The following is a 23,029-nucleotide window of genomic DNA, read 5'->3' as shown; positions in this document are numbered from 1 at the left end:
CTAGTTAATAGGATTGGAGAAAGTGCAGTTACTCTTGAAGTTACATTACCATAATTATCTAGGGTTTTAAGTAAATCATAATCACCCATGATGTATTATTGGTGCCAATTTATTTTCTTACTCTGAACATTGTGATAGAATGAAAAGTTGCAATCACAAACTATGGAATGAGGCACTGTATTAAGTAACATTTGGGATTATGTAGAGTTGTTTACTCTACTTCATCTAATATTTTGTGCCATGCAGTTTAAGGGATGATTCACTAGTTCTGTAACTAGATCCCAACCAACAGTATAGGATATTATGTGGCTGTTGCTTCATTGTATCGATGTGACACCTAAAATTCATTGCTTTGTTTTCTGCATTGGTTGCTTTTAATGATATGAGAAGTTACTTGATGATTCCTGCACATTGTAGTTGTTCCTAAAGTCAGATTTAATGTTTATTTGTTATCAGATAAGTGTTGGTAGCAGTTTTTTATAGGCCATTTGATATCAGTTATGTGATTCATTTCCAAGACATTTACTGTGAATAGATGAGTCAAGGTTCATACATTGTAGTCAGTCAATTGTTCACCCATTATGTCTTAAAACAAAACTAGTACGTTCCAATTATGTCATGAATGACATTTTAAAGAATATGACGATTCATAAGAAAAGATTTGCCTTATAAATGTTTTTGTAGTACAGGTAGTATCAACATGAGAACTTTCATTTTCAACTGAACTGAACTGCATGTAATGTCTCTATCACATGATGTTTTGAACATAGGCAGTGCAATGTCAGGTACTGGCATGTTAAACACATGTAGTGTATTCTCATTTGCAAATTTCAAATTTAATTTCTTTTGTGGCTGGGAAAGGTCTAAATTATGTCTATTTTGTATATCATTCTTTGTCATCCAATATCTTCAGATTCCTGCCCTCTTTATAGCAAAATGAAGTAATCATTGAAGAGCTCATTATTTGTAAGGTCTGTGTCTCCTGTTAAATTAATCAGTTAGTACAGTAGACCAAACATGGTATTGAATCTTTGGTCGCACAGTATTTGATATCTTATGGAAACCACAGTGACAGTAGAGAGATTTTGATCCCTCATGCAGTGTTCAATCATTAGCATATGTTCCATAGGCTACCTGGAGGTTATTTGAACTGTCATGTGATGAAACTGCCATTTTTATTCTGTTGCAGTAAATTTGGCTACATATTAAATTGCATGTTCTTTTTTTTAGGTGACTAGTCACTGTCAATAGCTGATGATAATAGCAACTGCATAAAATTTCAAGTGTTTAAGACAGTGCTAAGTTTTAATGTTTTGATTCCAAGAGTAACATGGCATCTTTTCCTGATTGTATGATTTTGGGAGGGGGGGGGGAGAGAGGAATATGATATTTGTTATTGGTAATGGTACCTGAATATAGAAATCCAGCATTTTAATGAAACAAAGAATATCTGAGTAAGTTGAATGACTGAAACTGGTAATTAATTAAAAAAAAAAATTGCATTTAAAAGTACAACCATGATTAATGCACTGACAACCCTGATGTTCTTGAATCAGAACCTGCCTCTTAATTATTTTATTTTTGTCAGCCTATTTCCTTGTAGTTATTTCACAACTGACCATCTGTACATAATATTGTGTAATCTGTTTTTGTCTGTGGCAATTATGCCTTCAAAGTCAGTCATTGGTTGAAGTATTCTTTCCCAAGTGGCATTGTGAATTCAGCATATTGTGTGATGGTAAATTTATGAATGGGACAGTACATTTGGCCCTATTTTTGTATAATAAATGGGGCCAGTTACATGTACAACATTACCCAACCATGAAATTACATGTCACATATAAGTTGTCCCTTTCATGCCCCTATTTCTTAGCTGGCAGCAGTCTCAAATGTGCAAGTTTCCCCGCCATAATTGGCTCGGGCATTGTCTGAATTGTGTGAAGAGGTGCACAAACTTGTGGTAATGGCCTGGAGCTTCTGCCTCCCAGGGTGGCACTGAAGTGCCACAAGACTACTGCTCCAAGAGAACTGTCGTTCAATCTTGCTAACTGCAATCCATAATGAAATTGGATTTGTAACTTAAGTAAAAAAAAACATTGAAATTTACATTCAGGGGTCTAAACATAACAAATACCTGTAGTACTGTAAATTTGGGAATTTATATGATTAGTTTGTTGATAGGAAATTATTTGCAGGAAGCATGATTGAAAAACATGGCTCAAGGTAATTCATTCCACCTCACTCATTTCAAACAGTTTCTTATGCTCACTCAACATGTAAATACTTTGAAGAAGTCTATTTAAACTATAAATCTGTGATTTTATTATCTTCAAGAGTCAAAATATATAAATATATCAAAGTTATTGTACTGTATTTATAACCTTTTTTTTTTAATCATAGAAAATGGGAAATTTTTTAATCATAGAAAATGGGAAATTTTTAATCATAGAAAATGGGAAATTTGAATTAAAGAATGGGAAGTCTAAATCATAGAATATGGGAATCTATATTATAGGCTCTGATTGTGGAGATTCTCCATCATCAGAGCCTATTATAAAAATTCGGCAAATGAAGATATCCGTGATATCTCCATTAGCTGAAACAAATTGGTGCCGAGCACCGGATTTCATAAAAATCTAAATTTATTTAATATTTATTAAAAAAAAATATGAAGATTGAGAATCTACAAAAAAAGATATGCAACAGTAAAGCAGCAATAACATGCTACCTATCCTGTTATGATAGACACATTTGCTCTCAATTTCTAAATACTGCACTGTACTACAATTGTTCTTTAAACTGAAAATACCTATGCATAAATAATGTTAAATCATTTTGAAATTTCAATGAAAAGGCTCTTTCAACAAAGATCATGATATTTATAAACACAGTACTGACATTGCAAGACAAAACTAAGAGTTGATCATTAAAAATGCCTTGTTTCAGTCAGAATATACTTGTTGAAAATTGGTCAATGCATATGAAATGCTCTAGTATAAAACCGCAACACTGGTATATCCTGATAAAAAATTGAACAGGGATGAAATTCACTCCCTGCCACAAGCACCATTGAAAAAGAGAACGTCTTTTCTTTTAGTAAAGAACCTTATAAGTAACTTAATTCACTTTTCATATAAAAATAAAACATAATTTGCAATACAGTACTGTCCTGTATTGTATTAAGAATACAACAGACAAAATAATTTGGTTAACTGCTCAGACATTTTGATAATTTCAATTTGGAACTACCATCACGGGCATTAAAATTAAATTTGTCTGAATTTAAACATACACAAAAATCATATCTTCAACAATATGGATAATTTAAATACCGGGTACTGAAAACCAATACCTAATAAATTTGTAGTAACCCCTCTAGAATTGATCCTGGAAGCTATTCACACAGAAGGCAAGAGTTGGCTTTAATGAAGCTCAAATAGTGGAGTAAAAATTGATGCTCAAGTTCTTCAGTGTCACTTTGTGAATAAGTATGAAATATTAGGTCATCCATGCACTTTTTGGCTGATTTATTTATGACTACCTAACTAACAATAATAATATTCCTACATTTTCGTCTTAAAATCCTGCACTTGGTCACACGACTTTTTTTTTTCACCACAAAACTGAAACATGAACCTATCAGTCATATACTGAATGTGCAAACTGCACCAAAGGCTACACAGAACTTATTAATCCCTCTTTGGCTATTAAAATACAGTCAGAAACATATCTAACCTGATGATATACAGGTAATGTGAAATTCCTTACCTCATTAGTAGTACTGAACCTAACTACACACATCCATTGTCTATTTTATTGCCCGTTGTCACTTCATTCTATAATCTGTGCCAAAGAATTACAATGATACTTGAGAAAAAGTATACAGGTAATATAGTAAAAAGTGGTATTGTACATACATGATAAGAGTACACTTTGATTTGAATAATGGGTGAAATATTATATTGTGGGTAATTTGGAAGATTTAAGCCACTTAATATTTGCATTAAATTTTTTGGTTAATTATTTGTGACAGTTTGCATGAAGTAATTTGATATTAATTTCCACTTATATTATTTCTCCCCACATCAAAATTAGTTAAAGGAAACATAATACAAAATAATTCTATACTGTATTTTGCATTACCCTAATAAAATTAGCAGTCAGGGAACTCAAACTTTTTCATTAAATATTATATACAAAAGGCATTCAGTTATATTTTGAACTATAGAGAAATGACCTGAAATCCTAATATAAGGTCTCAAGACACCACACAGTCCATATTGAAATACTTAAATTTAAGTTACCTTGAATCACCTTCAAAAAATGTGGATTCACTTATATCTTAGTTAGTCTTTACAAAATAACTTTCATAAAAACCATGAAAGAGGTCAGTTATGTTATGATCATTGGTTCAGTAAATCTGGGAAAAGCATAAGCACACCCATAACTATACACGTCCCAATGGTATTTTTCTTACAAGTAAGTGGAAATGAATTAGAAAAGGACCATTTGAAAAGACCTAAAATTCATCATGTCTGACTAATGCTTCTCCAAAGTCCGTTGCCTGAGAACCAACAAAAACATCATATTTGTTGAGGATCTCTTCTTTGGTGAGCACCTTGTCACCATCACTGTCTGCTTCATAAACAAGATGCTTGGCCTCTGCTTCCGAGTGGTTATAGTCTGGAGGAATAATCCAGCCTTTCACCTGCACAAAAAGGAAGAATTAGGAAAAACTCATTTGTTCAAACTTATTAGGATATCTTTTGAACAAAACACCTACCACTGTGTACATCAACTGTACAAATTTTCAACAGCGAGATTCAAAGGCAGCCAAGATCAAGCTTCTAACACCCCTTGTCATTGTAACTCCAGCAATTATCAGAGTAAGTGCAGTCTCCCATAAAAAAAAAAAAAAAAAGTGACAAGTGATGGACTCCTACACAGACACAGTATGTACAAAGTAAAAATGTTTCATCCACAGCATGTGATTATAAATATGTAAGTGAAAACACATACTGTACACTATCTTGTGAAGATAAAATACCGAGGGAAGATTTAAAATATATTCTCCAGTTTGGGGATCTAGGTTACATAATATATCTACACGAGCCAATGGCTGAAATACCTCTGCTTAAAACTTTGCTTTGCAAGTGGGATATATTATAAATTGGTGATAAATTACAGTATACCACCCTCCGTACTGTATTCAGTTTTGACCATAACAAGAGTATTAAAGTACTAGGTAAGCTTGTGCTCCAATGACCCTACATGTGCTAAATGCTTATATGCAACATGTCCTCCCTACTTTACCTCCTCCTCATCAAGGTAACCGTCTCCATTCTTGTCTCTGAATTCTCGGAACTGGTCACGCTCATTGCTCACCCATGCAGGTTCAAACTCATCATCACCACCACGATACATGTCACCTGGCCATTAAAAAAATTCTTATTAATTTTGAATCTACTGCAAAATTGAAAATTAGTTAATAATACTTCTGATGTAATAATCAGAAGTGAGTACCAGTATAAATTATAGATTATATACTGTAGAATTGTAGAAAATCCCCATCTTACAGTTTAGGAAATGATGAAGACAACTGTAAGACATATCAATGCCAAGCAACACACTGAAAAAGCCTGTTATTGACCAAAACGTGTACAATGGGGGAAATTAACTTACTGGACACCACACCTTATCCTCACTCAGCACTGGAGTTGTGATCTCAGGAAACACAAAGAGTGAAGCATTAATTCAATGGAAAGTGGTAATACTGTACATACCATACCCCCTCCTGGAATTAATACTGTATCATCACCTATCAAGGCCTTTCATTTCACCAATAGACCAAAAATTTGTACAGACAAGATAAATTATACCAAGCCACCAGTTTTTATCCAAATTACAGATAAGTCACAAAGCTTATTTAAATATTTAAAAAGTCGGAGAAGGGTGACTAAAACCTTTTTTAAGACTGTTTGAGCTGTCCTGAGAGGAAGTGCCCAGACCAAGAGATGTATTTTACTCTACATATGATGCCAACAATGGCCCTTTTCAACAAGACTTGCTGTATAGAGTAAAATAACATAGAACAATACTAAATATTAAAAGAAACTTCAAAAAGATGCAAAACCTTTTGCCTTCAAACATTTGATACTACTGAGTAAGCTAAATACCCTTGCCAAGTCACCATCACATACAATACAGGTGTATGCAGGCCAGCTAATTCTGTCAGGGGAAGCAGTTATGAGCCAAACCCCACCAATGCATATTTTGATACATTACATTATCAATGAAAAGCAGATGTGACATCTATATTCTAAGTACAGGGTATAAGTTACTGAAATTTCCTTTAAATATACTGAACAGAATATTTAAATAATGTTACAAGGGAACCGTCACCTACAGGAAAACCATCAGTCCAAATCCATGCTCAAATTGTAATAGTAATGAGTCATGGACATTCTGTACTCTAATCATAAACTAAACCATGCCATCAAAACTGAAAAAGAAAAAATGAAGCATGGAGCAAAGAGCTGCCATTGTAGAACTTTATTTTGTCAATAAATACTCTAACAATTGCTCAAATAGTTTTGGGCAAAGTATGGAATTAATTATTGTGCTGTTAATGCACACGGTGTAGCAGAAGCAAAAAGGTCAGGGCACAGGAAATCAGTAAGATCTGAAGAAACAATTGAAAGAGTGAGAGAAGCAGTCCAACAGAACCCAAAGACACTGGTGAGAAGGAAGTCTCAAGAATAAGGCACAAAAACAAACTGATGGACAATTAATCAGAACTGACTAGCAGTGTATAACAACATATTAGAATTGTTGCAATGTAACCCAAATCTTGGCAAATAACTCTATAATGTCTGATGAAGCACATCTTCACTTATTGGGGTTTGTCAACAAACAAAATGATTAAATATAAAGCAAAGCAAATCCTCATAAAAGGACTATTTCTTTGAGAATGGATGGAAGGAAACCGAGTGTGTGAATGGTAATCAATACCACGAAATGCTGGGAGAAATATTCATTTCTAAATTACATTGCCACATATAGTACTAAACTTCAGTAACATTTTCTTTCAACTTGCCACACAAGAAATGAAATAAGGCAGATGTTGCAAGAGACATTTCCAAAACATATTGCTTCAAGATTTGGGGATATTCCACGGCCACTCTAATCACCGGACCTTAAATCCCCAGGTATTTTTTTGGGCCACTTACATTCCAAAGTACTGTACAGTATGCAGTATATGAATAGGCCAAGAACATTACCAGAACTAAAAAAAGCAATCAGAGGTGAAATAACCCCACTTCAGTTTTGGAAAACTAATTTTTCCACTGCCTGAATACTGTGCTGTACATGCATTTTAAAGGAAGTTACAGTATCTAACATCAGTCAGTTTCAAGAAATGAAGAAATGTGAATGTCATCAATATTTCCAAAATGTTTTCTCACACATGTTTGGTATCTTGTGACGTTTTCCTGCTTAAATAAATAAATTTCTTAAAGTGTCCATGAATCAACTGTCACCCTGTACAAATTATTATTCAAAATAAAAATATCAGAAGGAAATCGACTTGATATTATGCATAATGCCTGTTCAGTGTCATGGAAATCCTATATACAGTACAACATGATGTGTAGTGATAAATCTTATATTGCTTCTGTTGAATTATCTATACTGTAGTGTACTTGTATTTGATTTCTCATATACTGTACTGTATATTGAAAGGGAGAAGACAGATGGAGTAGGTACAGGAAGGGTATAGGGAAACTTAAGGTAGCACCACGGCTCAAAATTTGTCTCTTGCGCCCCAAGTAATGCCACACGTTGAGCTAAGTCTTTTGCCAGGTTCTTCATTCTCTTCCTTCCCTTATTTGTCAGTAATATCGCAGACACCGGGGTATATATGACACTGTAAATCAACACAATTAAAATTACAATACTGTACGTACACACTTTTATAACCTACCTATGTACTCTTTCAGGGAAATTTTGCCATCTTTGTCCTTATCAATATCCTCCATTGTTTCAGTTACCACAATAGACTTCATGCGCTCAGCCTCTTCTGGGTGGAGGAAGTCTGTGAACTCTTCAAGTGTGAGGGCATCATCTTCATCTTGATCTGCCAGGGCCCACCGTCGCTTGTCTCTTTTCACCATTTCTGCATATGTCATTCCTTCTGCCTCATCTTCAAGCTCAGATGGGTCCATATCTAATATAATAATAATAATAATAATAATAATAATAATAATAATAATAATCATAATAATAATCATAATAATAATAATAATAATAATAATCATAATAATAATACAGTACGTACATGTATCTTTAATAATAAGTCCATCACAATGTATTAGCCTCTGTCTTAACAGACAGTAATACTTATATAAATGTGGACTACATACATTATAGGAACATAATGTATGTAGTCCACTGTGGATTATATACATTGTTTATATAATTACTTCACACACGGTAACTATATAAACAATGTACAACTGAATGCTCAACTAAAATGAACAATGAAAAGAAATATACTGTACTGTACAACACAATAAGCAGGGAACTGTGTGTTAGGCTGATGATGAAGTAAGGCCAAGTGGTCTTTGTAATTTGTATCAGTGTTAATGTAAATTTGGTCAAGTCTTGAGTGAAGCCCAAGGAGTGGTTCATGTGTGTATGGTCTGGTACTCAACCTCATTTTAAATTAACCATCTTTATTGTATGTTGGGGTATCATGATCCCTGCAGTATTACCTTTGTTTCTTCCCCATACACTGGTGCCATTAATACAACTGTATCCACGTGCCCTAGACCTTGCCACGCTACCACATGTTGAAGAGGTTAAAGGTTATTTGTATAAGATGTAAAATAACTATGAAATAGATAACAGAAGGAATAAATAAAGTAAGAAACTGAAAGAAAAAGTGCTTTAAGAAGTTAAATTAGAAAGTGGAATACAGAAAATTAAGCAGGTATAAAGAAATCAAGAAAATAATAAATAAAAAACATGAAAAAAAAATTAACTCCACCCCCCCTCTCCATATGACAAGTGTGCAACAGGGATATATATATATATATATATATATATATATATATATATATATATATATATATATATATATATATATATATATATATATATATATATATATATATATATATATATATATATATATATATATATATATATATATATATATATATATATATATATATATATATATATATATATATATATATATATATATATATATATATATATATATATATATATATATATATATATATATAATTTATATATATATATATAATTTATATATATATATATATATATAAATATATATATATATATATATATAGTGACCCCTCGTTTAACGAACACCTCGGTTAACGTAATTTCGATTAACGAACTGCCTTCCATAAGGATCTTCAATTCGGTTAACGAAAAAAAATTTGGTTAACGAAGTTCTTACGAACCGACCTCAACATGTTTTCGCTTGCACTGACCGGGCAACCAGCTTTAGTATCAGTCCGCCAATACATTAATCGGTTCTAGGGCTTAAATTCCTTACTATTTTAGTAAATATCAAGAAGTTTATACTATTCAATATTTTTAAAAGTTTAATATTCAATTTTTTAGTCATTTTAACAATTATTGAACATAATTGAAGGTAAAGTGACTAGTTTAATGCGCGGCATCCAGCCTCTTAACACAGCAAACAGGGAGTTAGTCTCTCTCTGTTTTCACTGGAGGTAACATCTTGCTTGAGACTCTCTTCAACTAAACGCTTTTTTTCTGTGTTTCCAAGCAAATTATTGGTCATTTTGAAATATATTTTACATATTGACAATATATAATGCAGTGCAGTGTTGATTTAAAGAAAATAATCTTGAATTACACCAAGAGAGCTAAAATTTTATGGGTGAAATGGCACCATGGGGTGACTTCTCTTACACCCCAATGTCTTCTCTTCTTCCTTCTCCTCCACCCCCATTCTAAATCCCATCATCATCATCATTATCCAAGAGCCTTCTACATACACACCTCAAAGTAAGTGAACTTTTCTACCATTTTTGTTGAATTTAGGAAATTTTCGGTGAGCTGGAACCAATTACCCAAAAACCCATTGAAACAATGGTTTCGGTTAACGAACGACCTTCTGGAACGGATTGAGTTCATATATATATATATATATATATATATATATATATATATATATATATATATATATATATATATATATATATATATATATATATATATATATATATATATATATCAGATATACTGGACAGGTGCAGGCAAGCTCAAGAATATGTTTATTAAAAAATATTTTGATGCTTACTGTCCATAAATCCATAAACCATGACCTTGTAATCTAACCAGTGAAGAGTTTCTTTATTCTCAGGGTTGTTTGCATTCCACTGCCTCTTCACATCCTCACTGATGTAGCGCTTTTGAGTGTAATCTATCCAGTTCTGAAGTTCCCCTTCTGTCACATTGCCATCATGGTCTAAGTCAATCTTGTCAACTATTTTGCTGAAATTCAGACATTTTCATATTATATACAGTATATATTGCAATACTGTACCTGTATATAGGTATATTTAATTTTTAAGACTATTTTCTTTACTCCTCTCCCACTATTGTGTTGGGGTAGATTGTAGGGCACAGAAACCTCAGACTAAAGCAAAAAAGTGGTGGGAAATCACAAGATACAATACACATTTGTATGAAATTTGATCAAAATCCATGGCAAGACGCCAATAAGGTATATAAAGGTAATTTAAAACTTACGGGCACACTGTAATTGTCTTTTAAATATTCTAAATACACCTGTACTGTACTTCTCAGGTTAATACACCAAACACATACCTCAGTCTGTCTCTACTTTCCTCTGGTGTGAGTTGGTCAAAAGTCCGAGCCTCATCTTCTCCTAGGAAGGCTTCGTGATCATAGTCTGGATTATGCTCTTCATCTATAAAGTGTTCTTCGTCACTCAGTTTTTCCTGTCAATGTAGCACTGTGACTTAAAAAGGATGTCATCACAAATCAGAGCAGAGTATTTCATGAAATGTTATGACAATATTTGTAATCAATGGTAAATGAAGTCAAATACTGTATAACAAGAAATGTAGCAGTATAGTAAGGTATTAATTTTTAATCCCAAATTAATAAACAAAACAAACAAAGTATCTTCATCAATACTCTATTGTAATTTCAAAGGCATCAGAAATGAGCCCTAATACTGTACCTATTAACAAGAATGAACATCAGTGTGAACCACTACACAATATGAACAAATATTTTCTCAGCCTGGAAGGATCTTAAAAAGCATACGTTAACCAGCTGCCTTGTACCAGCTACTTGGATGTGTATGCAAGTCAAATAATCATCTGTAAAATTGAAAAATACTGTACTGTACTTACATTGTGGACTCTTGATTTTTTCTCCTCATCAGCAGGTTTTGCTAAAGCCGTTGCAACTAGTAGTAGGCAAAGCAGTGTGTGCCGTGCCATTGTGCCACTTGGACCAGATTTATTGTGGTGGGTACTAAAATTTTAACTCCTGTTGGATAAAATACAAAGCACTTAAAATTACCCAAAAGACCAAAATATTGTACTAAAATCTGAAACATGCTTTTAGCCCCAGGACTAAATTAAAGTTCAAACAAATAAGCACTCCTAACTATTGTACTGTGTATTCTATTCAAAAAAAAATGTATCAACAGACCACCCAAGTGGTTAACAGTCCAATCTGTGGCTTAGACAATAAAGTTTAGCAAGCTAATTTACTTCTAACTTAATATGAAGTAATGGAGAGCAATACTCTACAGTACAGCCTCTTTGGCAATGTATTCGTATGTTCTATTATGCATTTTCTTTCAATATAATCCAGTCTTATCCACACTAAGCACCTGCTCTGGCAGGTAACCCCACAATGATAATGTTGCTTTGTAGTCTTTGCATTAATCTATTGTAACAGGCAGAAATATTTTCCTTGCTTTATTAAATTTTTTTTTTGTATGTTCGATGTTCTCAGTTAACATTAACCAAATGACCCATTCCCGAACTTGTACCACACTATTCACAGTTTTACTTATCATACTTGTCAGTTTGTCAAAAATACAGTACTGTAAGCCTTGCTGCCTGTACTGTACTGTATTCCTTATAGCCAAGCTCTAAGGTATAACAACCTAACGTTATTAATTATTAATTTACATACCTACTATCCTTCACATAAAATTAAATGTTAATACTTCGAGACATGCTTGATCACCGACATATAGTAAAATGAACGCCAATATGCTGTGTACAATACATTATATACTGTACAGTGCAAGACAGAAATTTGTGATGAAAATTACACTTTCTTCGCGTATCAAAAATTAAACACTCAAAAGCTTTGCATACTCTTATACAGTAAGTGTATATATATATATATATATATATATATATATATATATATATATATATATATATATATATATATATATATATATATATATATATACCGTATATATATATACGCACAGGGTGTCCCATAAGTTTCCATACAACGTATCACCAACGCCATTAGAAGCATAACTCCAGCTGTGCTTGAACGTGTTCTTCAGCAGTGGAGGACACGCATTGAAGTGTGTTAATCTTCTTTTTATAATTTTCAGGGCATTCTAGCCGACTGGTATCCGCTGCTGGCATTGGTTGCAATGAAAGCGCGCAACTCGAAAGCAGTGTATAAGCTGAAATACATTAATTTGAAAGCCCAAACTTCCCTCAATATTCAAGTCTTAATAATTAATGGTGCAACAGTCATAAACCAGAAAATTCTGCATTAAAATAGATACTGTGATTACACGAGTGATAAATTAAATAAAACTCTGGGTGGACTTCCCCCTACTGGCTTTACAGTTGACACAGCGGCGTCATGTTAATAATACTGTTATGTCGGACAGACTACCGTTTCTTTTTATTTTATCATTTCCACCACTAACCAGCTAACAAACCGTTGGGGCGTTTGGTCGGTGTTATTTAGAGGGATGAAGCATAAATTTTGCCATTATAAATTATCAAATCAGCATTTAGAACAACCCACTTCGATAAAGAAACTCCTATATACAGTTGTCAAAATTACACAAATTATTCAAAGCTCAAAACTTTGCCATCTCTAATAACTTTACACTTTCAAGCTCATTCTCAAATTACCGGAGCTCTATTACTTAGCGTATCGATAAAATTGTCATACATACTCACATAGGTTCAACATGCGTGCCGTACATATAGTACACAGCACGTACGTATACAGTATAATACTAAACCAAAAGCCGCCAGCATCTACCTAAAACCCTAGTGTCACAAACTCAGTTCATTAAAAAGAATTAATTCCCAACTGATAAAAAACAATCGAAAATAGGCTATGATTATTTCTTTTGTTTTTACCAACGTAAAGGTGGAGAGTCGAATCCGAGTGGTGGGAGTTGGCGGCTGGTGTGTGGGCACTTGTTAACGTGACCCGAGGCAGTGGTACACTGAAACCGTCGTCCTCGGATACCACCCCTCAACAGGTTCCACGCTCCCCTCCCACGTAACCCACCCAACTAGTGGGTGGAGAGGGGGGGAAAGGAAAGTCTGGTGAGGTGCAGTGGGAAGAGAGAGGCTGGGTCGTACAAGACGGAATTATTGACTAGGTTCTAAATTCCCTGGTGAGTATAAAGAACTCATTACGCATCTGGACATTGTCGGATATAAACCTTTGTCGGCTATCTTTGGTCGAACTTTAGAGCCAACAGAGAAATGGATTAACCCCCTCCCCGACTAGGTGTTACTAAAAGCATCCGTGATTCACTTGGATTTATCATGACCGCTTGTGAGTCATTCGGGACCACCATGAGTACCAGTGAGCCACTTGGGAACATTAAGAACAGCTATGAGTCACGTAGGAACATTAAGAACATCTGTGAGTTACTTAGGAACATTATGAGCACCTGTGAGTCACTTGAACGGAGAGGCGGAAGAGCGAACAGGAGGCACTGGTAACAATGACTATGTTTACTGCTGGTATGTATGTAATTACAACTGAAGATTAGGCATTTGCTGACTTCTTTCCAATGTACAAGATTACAGGAAATGTTTGATGTGATAGTAGTATTGATTTAATGTTTATGAGAGAATCATACGAGTCGAGTGCAGAGCCATTTCCCATTTGTTAGCAAGTGACGAAAATGATAAAGTAACCAGCGGGAAGGTGACAGATGGGGGCAATGTGGGGATGCAGAGAAAACGGAGTCCAGGCCAACGACAGGGTGAAGAGGGAGGGGGGTGAGTAGTTGCGGTGAGATTGGAGAACACTACTACCATCTGCGCCGACATTGTCTTCCCTGTACATTTTTAATGGTTTATAATGTTCCTCAACTACTGTACCATAGCTGTTCAATAAACATTCCCTTTGAAATATTTAACCAAATGTAAAACCACTCATACAACAGTGTGCCACTTACGCCAAAGGAGCTCCTGCACCGAGCCCCGTAGTTGGTGAGGGAGGGGGAGGGGCGCCAACGTCAAACATGGTGACGTGGAGCTTGCCTAAACGTTCCCACAATTTCATCATTATTTTGGTTAAATGAATAGTCCTTTTATCATTTCCTTAAGACACCACGATCAGGAATGTACTACTAAATGAGAAATAACGGCATCACTTGTTATTACGAAGAAAAGTTAGTGCCTGTGGGTGGAAAGGAGAGGGATGCAGAGCGAGGGGGGGGAGGGGGATAAAGGAAGACGTGGCGGAGGGGTGACGTGGATGATGATTGAAACACTCCCTACAACAACCCTGTACCACACTTCTACTTATAGTTGATCCTGTAAATCACCAAGAATGTCATTCCCGTTACCGAAATAAGAAGACAAATGCCACTATGACACGGCCAGTCCTTGATACAGGTGTTGATGGGAACATATGCCTCCGTTGTTAGATTTCCCGCAAAATCCAGTCATGTATGTGTTTGATACATCCTTAAAAGCAAATAGCGCATTCTCCCTTTCAAGATAATTACATTCCTAACACTAGGATTCCATCCCCCGCACACTATTACGGTCCCATTCACAGAGGAACACAATTATGGTCCTGCCATGTGATTGTCGCTGGCCTCCATAAGTTTCGCTAGAATGTAACCAACCCGACAACAGTAATGACGAGAATTTTCAGAGTACAATTCCCAAATGTTTGTTCGATGATTATTCCTTTTGACTGAACACGTAAAAACTATTCCTAGATGAGTAAGCAAAGGCAAAAAAATAACGTAAAATAGCAAAAATAGTGCTATTAATTTAACTAGATACTGTACGTTCATTAAGCACCAATTAAAGCGTAGTTAACTTCGTCTCCTAACCAGTGTTATGTAAACCTAACAAAGTTAGCCTTATATTACACTAATGTACAATTATTCTCGAGTTTGCAAATAGATAATCAGTTTTAGGTATAAATTGGAGGTGCGGTAAGTTCACTGTAGTGACTCGTAAAGGGGATCCTCGATACAAATCGGATAGCAGGTACCTAACATTCCCATCTTGCTGACCCAACACACTATTATTTAGTTTTTGTGTCCTGTGCTTATCATGTGCATAATTTACCACTAATTATTGTACCAGACTGGTTTATTAAGCTCTGGCGGGAGTGTGCAGGAACTGACTTGCCTGTGGCGTGCCAACAGCCAAGGACGCCCAAGTCTCCCACAGCGTCTGTCAGTGGAGTGCCAGCGTGTGTAGTTCCACGTTGTTCATTCTTACGTCACTTCCCATCCTCCTCCTCCTGACACCCACCCACCCTCGCTCTCCTTCCTCACACTCCCGGTCACCCTCCTACCCTCTCCCGCTTCACCCCTCAACACCTTTTATGTCAAGAATTCTCTTTTGCCAGATATAACTAGCCAAGGCACTTCAGAGTACAATAAATAAAACGCATTTACAGTTTTTGAAGTGTTGTGTAATAAGGGTTGGTTTATAGCAGTACGGCACATCTGTCTTTGATTAATTACCTGTAAGACTCAAGTTTCAAATTCCAAATGAAGAAGGGAACTAGGACTTAATATTTGGTGTTGAGATGCAAATGAAAAAAATAAACCTGACATAGTGCACCCAGACCATATCTTGCTGACCCCCTGGAATGATTATGATGACTTCCTCCGTTTGAACAAGAAAAATAAACTGTTTATACAGAGCAAACATAATTGATCTTGGATTATTTTTTTTCGTCTCCAAAGGCAGAGGTAAGTGGTACTGCAAATTCAGTACATATTTGCTGAAGAGTTCATTGTCGATTCATAAGTTTCGTCACTTGCTAGTGCAAATATACAGTACAGTATAAGCATGGGTAACTACCTCAACCGGCTCGAGGCATAAGTAGACTAGACAGCCGCCTCGGGCCCCCAGCTTATAAGGAGCCCATGATGCCTCCTTCAGGAATTTAGTTAAAAATACGAGGCTGGCTGAGTGAATTTTTCAAGTTATCTGCCGAGTTAGGAACACTTATAATGAAAATTTGAACCTTAAGAAGCATTACATTAATTATTACTGCTTTCTTGATATTTACTACATACAATAACATAATTAACTCTTGTTCTGCTGTTATAGTTTATTTCCTGACATACTTCCTATAGTACTATGCACAATCACACTTCAGTCCATCACACATGAGCTCATCGAGTCAATCAGTGGCAAAATCCTGGAGAAAATCTTAGCACAGGTAAAAATGTCTAGGTACTATTCAATTATACAGGATTGCACACCTGAGATCAGCCATCAAGAACAAATGTCAGTCATCTTGAGGACTGTAACGCTAGAAGACACCCCGGTCAAAATTAATTTTATTGGCCTTTAATAAACAACAGGTCAAGGATTGGCAGACCTTATTCTGGAGAAACTCAAGAACTTGAACATAACATTTGCTGATTGAAGAGGTCAGTTCTATTATAATGGATCAAACATGAAAGGAAAAACAAGTGAGTGCAAGCACGGCTTTTGGCTACAAATCCCAGTGCACTCTTTGTTCCTTGTGGTGCACATACCCTGAACTCGGTGGTGGCTGATGCAGCTAAAAGCTCCCAAGATGCATGAGGGTACTTTGGAATTCTTCAGAAGCTGTTAACTATCTTTTCCGCTGCAACACAGTGATGGGCAATACTGGAGAACAGGGTAGATATCTCCCTGAAATCATGGTCAGATACAAGGTGGGAAAGTCGTATCAAAGCTATAGAGGCTGTGTGTTATCAAAATAAACAAGTAAGGGAGGTCCTGCTGGGTATGAGGAACAAAGTCACAAGCCCTGTGACAAGGATAGAAGCCCAGTCACTGGCAGAGGAAGTTGGGTCTTACCAGTTTTTTATAAGCACCGTGGTATGGTATGACATTCTGCAACAAATACAACAAGTGAGCAAACTCCAAACTCTTGCAGTCTACTACTATGCAGCTTGATGTGGCTATGAGTTTACTCAAGAACACTAAAGCCTCTATAGTGAGCTACCGTGAGAATGGATTTGTCTCAGCACAAGCATCAGATAAAGAAAATGTGCGAGGAAATTAATGTGGAGGCTGTGTTAAAGAAAGAGAACTTGGAATGACGGAGAGACACTTTGGATATGAAGCTCCAGATGAGCTAATTTCTGATGCGTTGAGAAGATTAGAAGCATTTTTTTTTCAATGTGGTGGTAGGCTGTTTTCATATCACTCAATGAAAGGTTCCAGAGCTTGGGAGAAGTTAAGAAACAAATTAGGAGTTCTCTTTCACTTCAAAGAATTGTCCATTGATTCACTCACAAAACAATATCAGGAACTGAGTGACACCCTGAACTATGGTGGAAAGTCAGATATCGATGGAAAAGAACTGGCCTTTGAGATGAAAAACCTACCAGACTTTACCCTCTGATAATATGGCAGCATTGGAACTTCTTAAATATATACACATACATGAAAAGCAGATTAAAGAGATTTATCCAAATATGTGGACAGCCCTGAGGATAGCAGTCACTCCCTGTAACTGAAGCTTCAGCAGAGGAGCTTATCAAAACATACTTAAGGTCTACAATGGCTCAGGATAGGCTTATTGGGTTTGCTGTAATTAGCATAAATATTGCTGTCGGGAAACAAGTGTCATATGATGACATTACAGACAATTTTGCTTCAAAGAAAACCAGGAAGCAAAAATATTAATATGTAAATTACTTTAGTAATAATAAATTGCAGCAACAAGAAATTGTTAGTACTGTACTGATTTGCTTTCCTTTTGAGGAGGGGAGGTTGAGCGGGGCGGGATGGAGACGTTTCTCAGTGAGATGGGGGGGGGAGGGGGGGACAAATCATTTCTCACCTAGGCCCCCTAAAAGCCTAGAGCCAGCTCGGGCAACCACACGAGGGTGCATCGCCAGAAGGTGATAGAAAGCCTTCATCGAATGTGATTGATCATTTTGGAGCTGATAGCGCTGCCTGCAGTATTTATTTAACCATTGAAATTACCCTGTTAATATTGTGACAGGGTGTATACTGGCCAGACAAAACAAAATTCCCTAGCTTTTCCAGGTGTAAATTTGAAAAATTCCAGGTACGTGCATTAATTCAGTATTTATTAAAAGAGAATAACAAAATAAGAGGTTTTCAATAATATGAATATATTACTGTATTGGGAAATTTAAAGATGATATAAATGATATTAATCAAGAAATTGAAGACCCTTTTGCAACCCACCCCAAGCCTAGTGATGAACATTGACAAAGACCTTCCACATTTTTATCCTCGATTTGTGCGATTCAGGTGGGTCGACCAGGGCGTTCCAAAAAAGACGGAAATCCAGCAAAACCGAAAACCTCACTCCAGATCCACCTATATAACTCATGATAAATATGTGGAATATCCACTTAATTATAAGAACAATTCATCTCTGATAATACTCAGATTCAGATTTGCCCCCGAGGGGGCTAGTTTATTGGGCACCCCCTTACATCCTGTGCAAGGTGAAGCGCAGAAGCGTTTACAGCGCCCAACAGGGAAGTATGAGAAGTTCATACTTGCCTTTATGACTCGTACATTAAGGGCGTAAAAGCCTGAAGGGTCATAGGTTCTGTCAAGTTACATAAAGTGAGAGAATGATGTGTGTGTGGGGGGAAAGTTCCCGGTACATTTTATCTGTTTATGGCAAAGAGTGGCAGGTCCCTAATAATGTCAAATGCCAGGCCTGTTATATCCTTTCTTTTACGATCATCACCGGGAATTCTATCACCAGAACGCTTCTTGTTGATATTCTTCTTTACTATATTCACAGTTAATACAGTGGGGTATGCTATAACGAACGGATCCTACTACGAATATTCCTATAACGAATGGTTTTACCTATAAAATTGAGAATGCTATAACGAACGAAACTCCTACAACAAACATTATTTAATTTTTTTTTTCTAATTTATTGTTTTTTTATTACAAATATTAATGATATTCTTTATTTCAGGGGTTTAGATGCATATTTATGCACTTTTTTAAAATTTTTACAATTTTATATTATATTTTTTAGTGTTAAGTGGTTGTATTTGGGGGCCTGGAACGGATTAATCCTATAACGAACGAATGCTATAACGAACAAGGTTCTAGAACCAATTAGATTCGTTATAGCATACCCCACTGTACCACAAAATTGGAGAAATAGTAAGCAAAAATCGCGTTATAGCAAACAAGCGTTCGTGTCATACAAATATCGTTCCTAATTCATAAATCGCGTTAGAGCAAATTCGCGTTATCAAAACACGCGTTATAGCAGAACTCACTGTATTAGTGATAATTTTTCTCACTTCCTTGAAAGCACCAAGCCATGACCTACTTGATATTTTATTTTTTTTGTATTTTTTTATAGTTTGGACACTGGATTGGTTTACTATAGTACTAGTACTATACATTCAAATAACAAATACAGGGTATTCTAGTAAAACAAATTAAAACATCCCTAAACCTGCTCAGTTGGTGGTACCCTGTTGGATTGCATTAGCTCAACTATGCCTAACGAAACCAAGCCAAACCTTGGAGTGATAGGTTTGGTTTATGTTGTCTGATGTCAGAAAAGGTTAATTATCTATACCCGCAGTCTCCAGTACGGTGATCAACAAACAAAACACTTCCCTCTGTATAAAGATTAAAAAAAATTTACCCAAGATCACATACATTTTCCCCTTTACTGTTACAGCATATCTGCTTTCTGTGCGTGAATATAAACATACTGTATTAGCAAAGATCCAACAAAAGACTCCAAGAAATAGTAAAGATATTCTGTCATGGTCTTTCCTGATATATTTTTAATGCAAAGAATGTTGGGTTGATTTTGGTTTAAGGGAAAACAAGTGTTAACTTATGATTGTTTTTTTTTTTTAATCCTCTACAAAATCTAGGTTGGGAGATGATAGAACTAAACTCCATACAAACTACAGTGCTGCTAATCTAACCTAACCTAAGGAAAAACTACCCTATCATTGAATATATGACTCACAATTGCCATTTTCCAGTCACCGAGGATCTTTTGCTCGCCCATGCATCTGTAGCTGTTGGGACAAGCCACTCCACAAATAATTATAGGCTGGTGAGCTTGACCAACAAAATGTGTAACGTACTACAGAGCAGTATACGGGAAGACATGACGGAACATCTGCTACGTAACAAACTAGTTAAGAATACCAACATGGTTTCGTGCAGGGACACAATTTCTCAAGGTCCTGGAGCATGGTGACAATACTGTATTGACAATATATCTAGACTTTGCCGCCAAGGCTTTCCACAGAGTAACCCATGAAAGGCTGAAAATTAAGCTGAAAGAGTACGTAATTCGGAGGAGTGTCCTAGTGTGGATCGGAGACTTTCTTCTTGACCGCAAGTAAGCAGATGATGCCAAGTTATTCAAGAAAATTAAGAAACAAAAGTAGATAGAGGGAAAAAAATACTTATACTGTAATTAAAATAAAAAGTGGTCAGCTCTTTTAAAATACTTAGTATAATGATAAGAACACCCGTGGAAAAAGGAACGAAATCGAACAACTGCTCCTGGTGTTAGCCATCTCCACCAGTATCACCACATTCTGGAATCAGCACATGCCCAGTACTTGCCATAAGTGTAAAACAGAGATGTGACTGACAGATTGTCCAAGCGGCTAACAGACCAATTAGTGACAAAGAAGATACAGAAAAGTATGTTGGGCATGTTCGAATGTTCATTGGTAATTGTACAGAGGAAGAGCACCACTAAACAATTACAACTGCTGATTTTTTTTCAGCCACTAGTTACACAAAAGTAGTCACAGTTAATGGATGCAGTGTCGTAACTATGACTAAAAATCTAGAATTCACTTAGGAAACAACAAGTAAGTTATCTCCTTGGTTATAGTGCTTCCATCAATTGCTAAATCCATCACTGAACTATACTGTATCTTAGTTTAACAGGGATGGTCTGGTTTTTTTCTAGCTAAACCAAATGTAGACCTACTTACCACTTCATAAATAAATTCGGTAAAGGTGTACAAGAGGGTGACCACCAAAAGTTGTTTGTCGATTTTCATTAATGTAAAAAAAAATTCAACCAATTCGGACAATTCCTTCTGATGGTCACCCTTTCTACACCTTTACCATAAATTCAATGTCACACTCAAGTGACAAATATTCAAAAAGCAAACTCCCAAAAACTTATCCAGTGGAGCCCATTCTTAACATTTACTGTGAATTCAAGGCTGCACATTCAAGTACCAAATGCTCAATAAACAAAATCGGTAATTATATAGGACTAACCCGCGAGCAAAATTGAATGAAAACAATTATATAAAAGCCGGATTTTCATTGTTATATTATAGTGGACACTGTTGTAGTTTGTGGAAATATGTTACGAAATAGATATTTTTAAAATAAACGCTACTTAACATTTGTGGGTATGAAGAACTGACCTAACCAACCAAACCAAACCCTACCAAATCTTACCTAACTTCCCCAGTATATTAAACAGAAAGAAATTACTATGATGTGGTGAAATTTGAAACATTTCTGGACGCAAGATGACACGGCCGCATTGGCGCTATGCAGCCCTGGCGGGTTAGTCCTATATATTAACCACAAAATCTTAATATTTCCCAACATTCCGCGTAATAAACTGGTTCCCTTTCTCTATATTTCTACCCAAAAAATACAACAATGACCCTTTATGTGAACTCTTGGAACAATCTGCCAGAAAGTGTTGACGGCAGTGCGAGCTCTTTCAAGACCAGACTTGACCAACACTGGAGCAGGTTCAGGTACATTCAGGAGCCGGTGCATGCACAGTACTTGCCAACAGTGAGTAATAGAGACGTGACCGATCGCTCAAGTGGCTAACGAGCCGATCAGTGAAGAGGATAAATGCAAAAAGTTAGACTCGTCCTTCTCCCAGATACATCTAAACCACACAAACCCTCCCTCACACCAATATACCACACACAAATATTAATCCTTAAATGTTCTATGTTTACGTATCAAACATGCCACATTCATCAATTAGCTTTCAGATTATTTATATTCATCACTTCTCGAAGACCTTCCTCGGGATCAAATTACCGAGAGGCGAGTTCTTGACAGTGTAGAGAACCATCGTTAAATCTCTACCAGAATCTGTTCAACCACACCTCATTATCCAGGACAAATTTATCTATTCTTCCTCCTTTCTACTCACCCTCAGGCGACCGGGGGTTAGTCCTCCTCAGTTATTACAGTCCTCCACAGCAGACGCCCAGTTTGACTTTTGTTTACTTGTAGGTTCCAACTCACCACTAGCGACACCCACCAATCACAGCTCAATTCACATGGCTATGACCAATCATGTGCTAGTTCACCGATGACCAACCAATCACAAGGTAGTAACAATTCTATCGTCCAATCAAAGAATGAGATGTCAGACAGTTGGAAAATAGGTATTGTCTTTCTTTTCGTTCTTGGTGGATATTTTCCCCTATAATATTGCAATTATAATT

At 36.0% G+C, this 23,029-nt stretch overlaps 1 protein-coding gene across 4 annotated transcripts; it reads right to left on the bottom strand.

Annotated features, from left to right (window-relative positions):
* Positions 1-2,641: 2,641 nt before the first annotated feature.
* Positions 2,642-22,863, bottom strand: LOC121853659 (calumenin-like). Of its 4 annotated transcripts, none has more exons than XM_042347982.1 (7): positions 22,732-22,863; positions 11,448-11,586; positions 10,894-11,027; positions 10,364-10,557; positions 7,982-8,224; positions 5,314-5,429; positions 2,642-4,708 (listed from the first exon to the last, which is right to left on the bottom strand). In XM_042347982.1, exons 2-7 carry the CDS (start codon positions 11,535-11,537, stop codon positions 4,520-4,522), a joined length of 966 nt encoding a protein of 321 aa, XP_042203916.1. In that variant the 5' UTR covers positions 11,538-11,586; positions 22,732-22,863; the 3' UTR covers positions 2,642-4,519. The 4 variants fall into 4 exon arrangements, with proteins under 4 accessions (XP_042203916.1, XP_042203918.1, XP_042203915.1 ...); XM_042347984.1 differs by lacking the exon at positions 22,732-22,863 and adding an exon at positions 15,711-15,732; XM_042347981.1 differs by lacking the exon at positions 22,732-22,863 and adding an exon at positions 13,458-13,613.
* Positions 22,864-23,029: the final 166 nt, after the last annotated feature.

This window comes from Homarus americanus, unplaced genomic scaffold (assembly GCF_018991925.1).
Source record: "Homarus americanus isolate GMGI-L3 unplaced genomic scaffold, GMGI_Hamer_2.0 scaffold4896, whole genome shotgun sequence".
Taxonomy (NCBI): Eukaryota; Metazoa; Arthropoda; class Malacostraca; order Decapoda; family Nephropidae; genus Homarus; species Homarus americanus.
The sequence above is the reverse complement of the archived record's forward strand: the minus strand, read 5'-3'. Positions and strand labels throughout refer to the sequence as shown.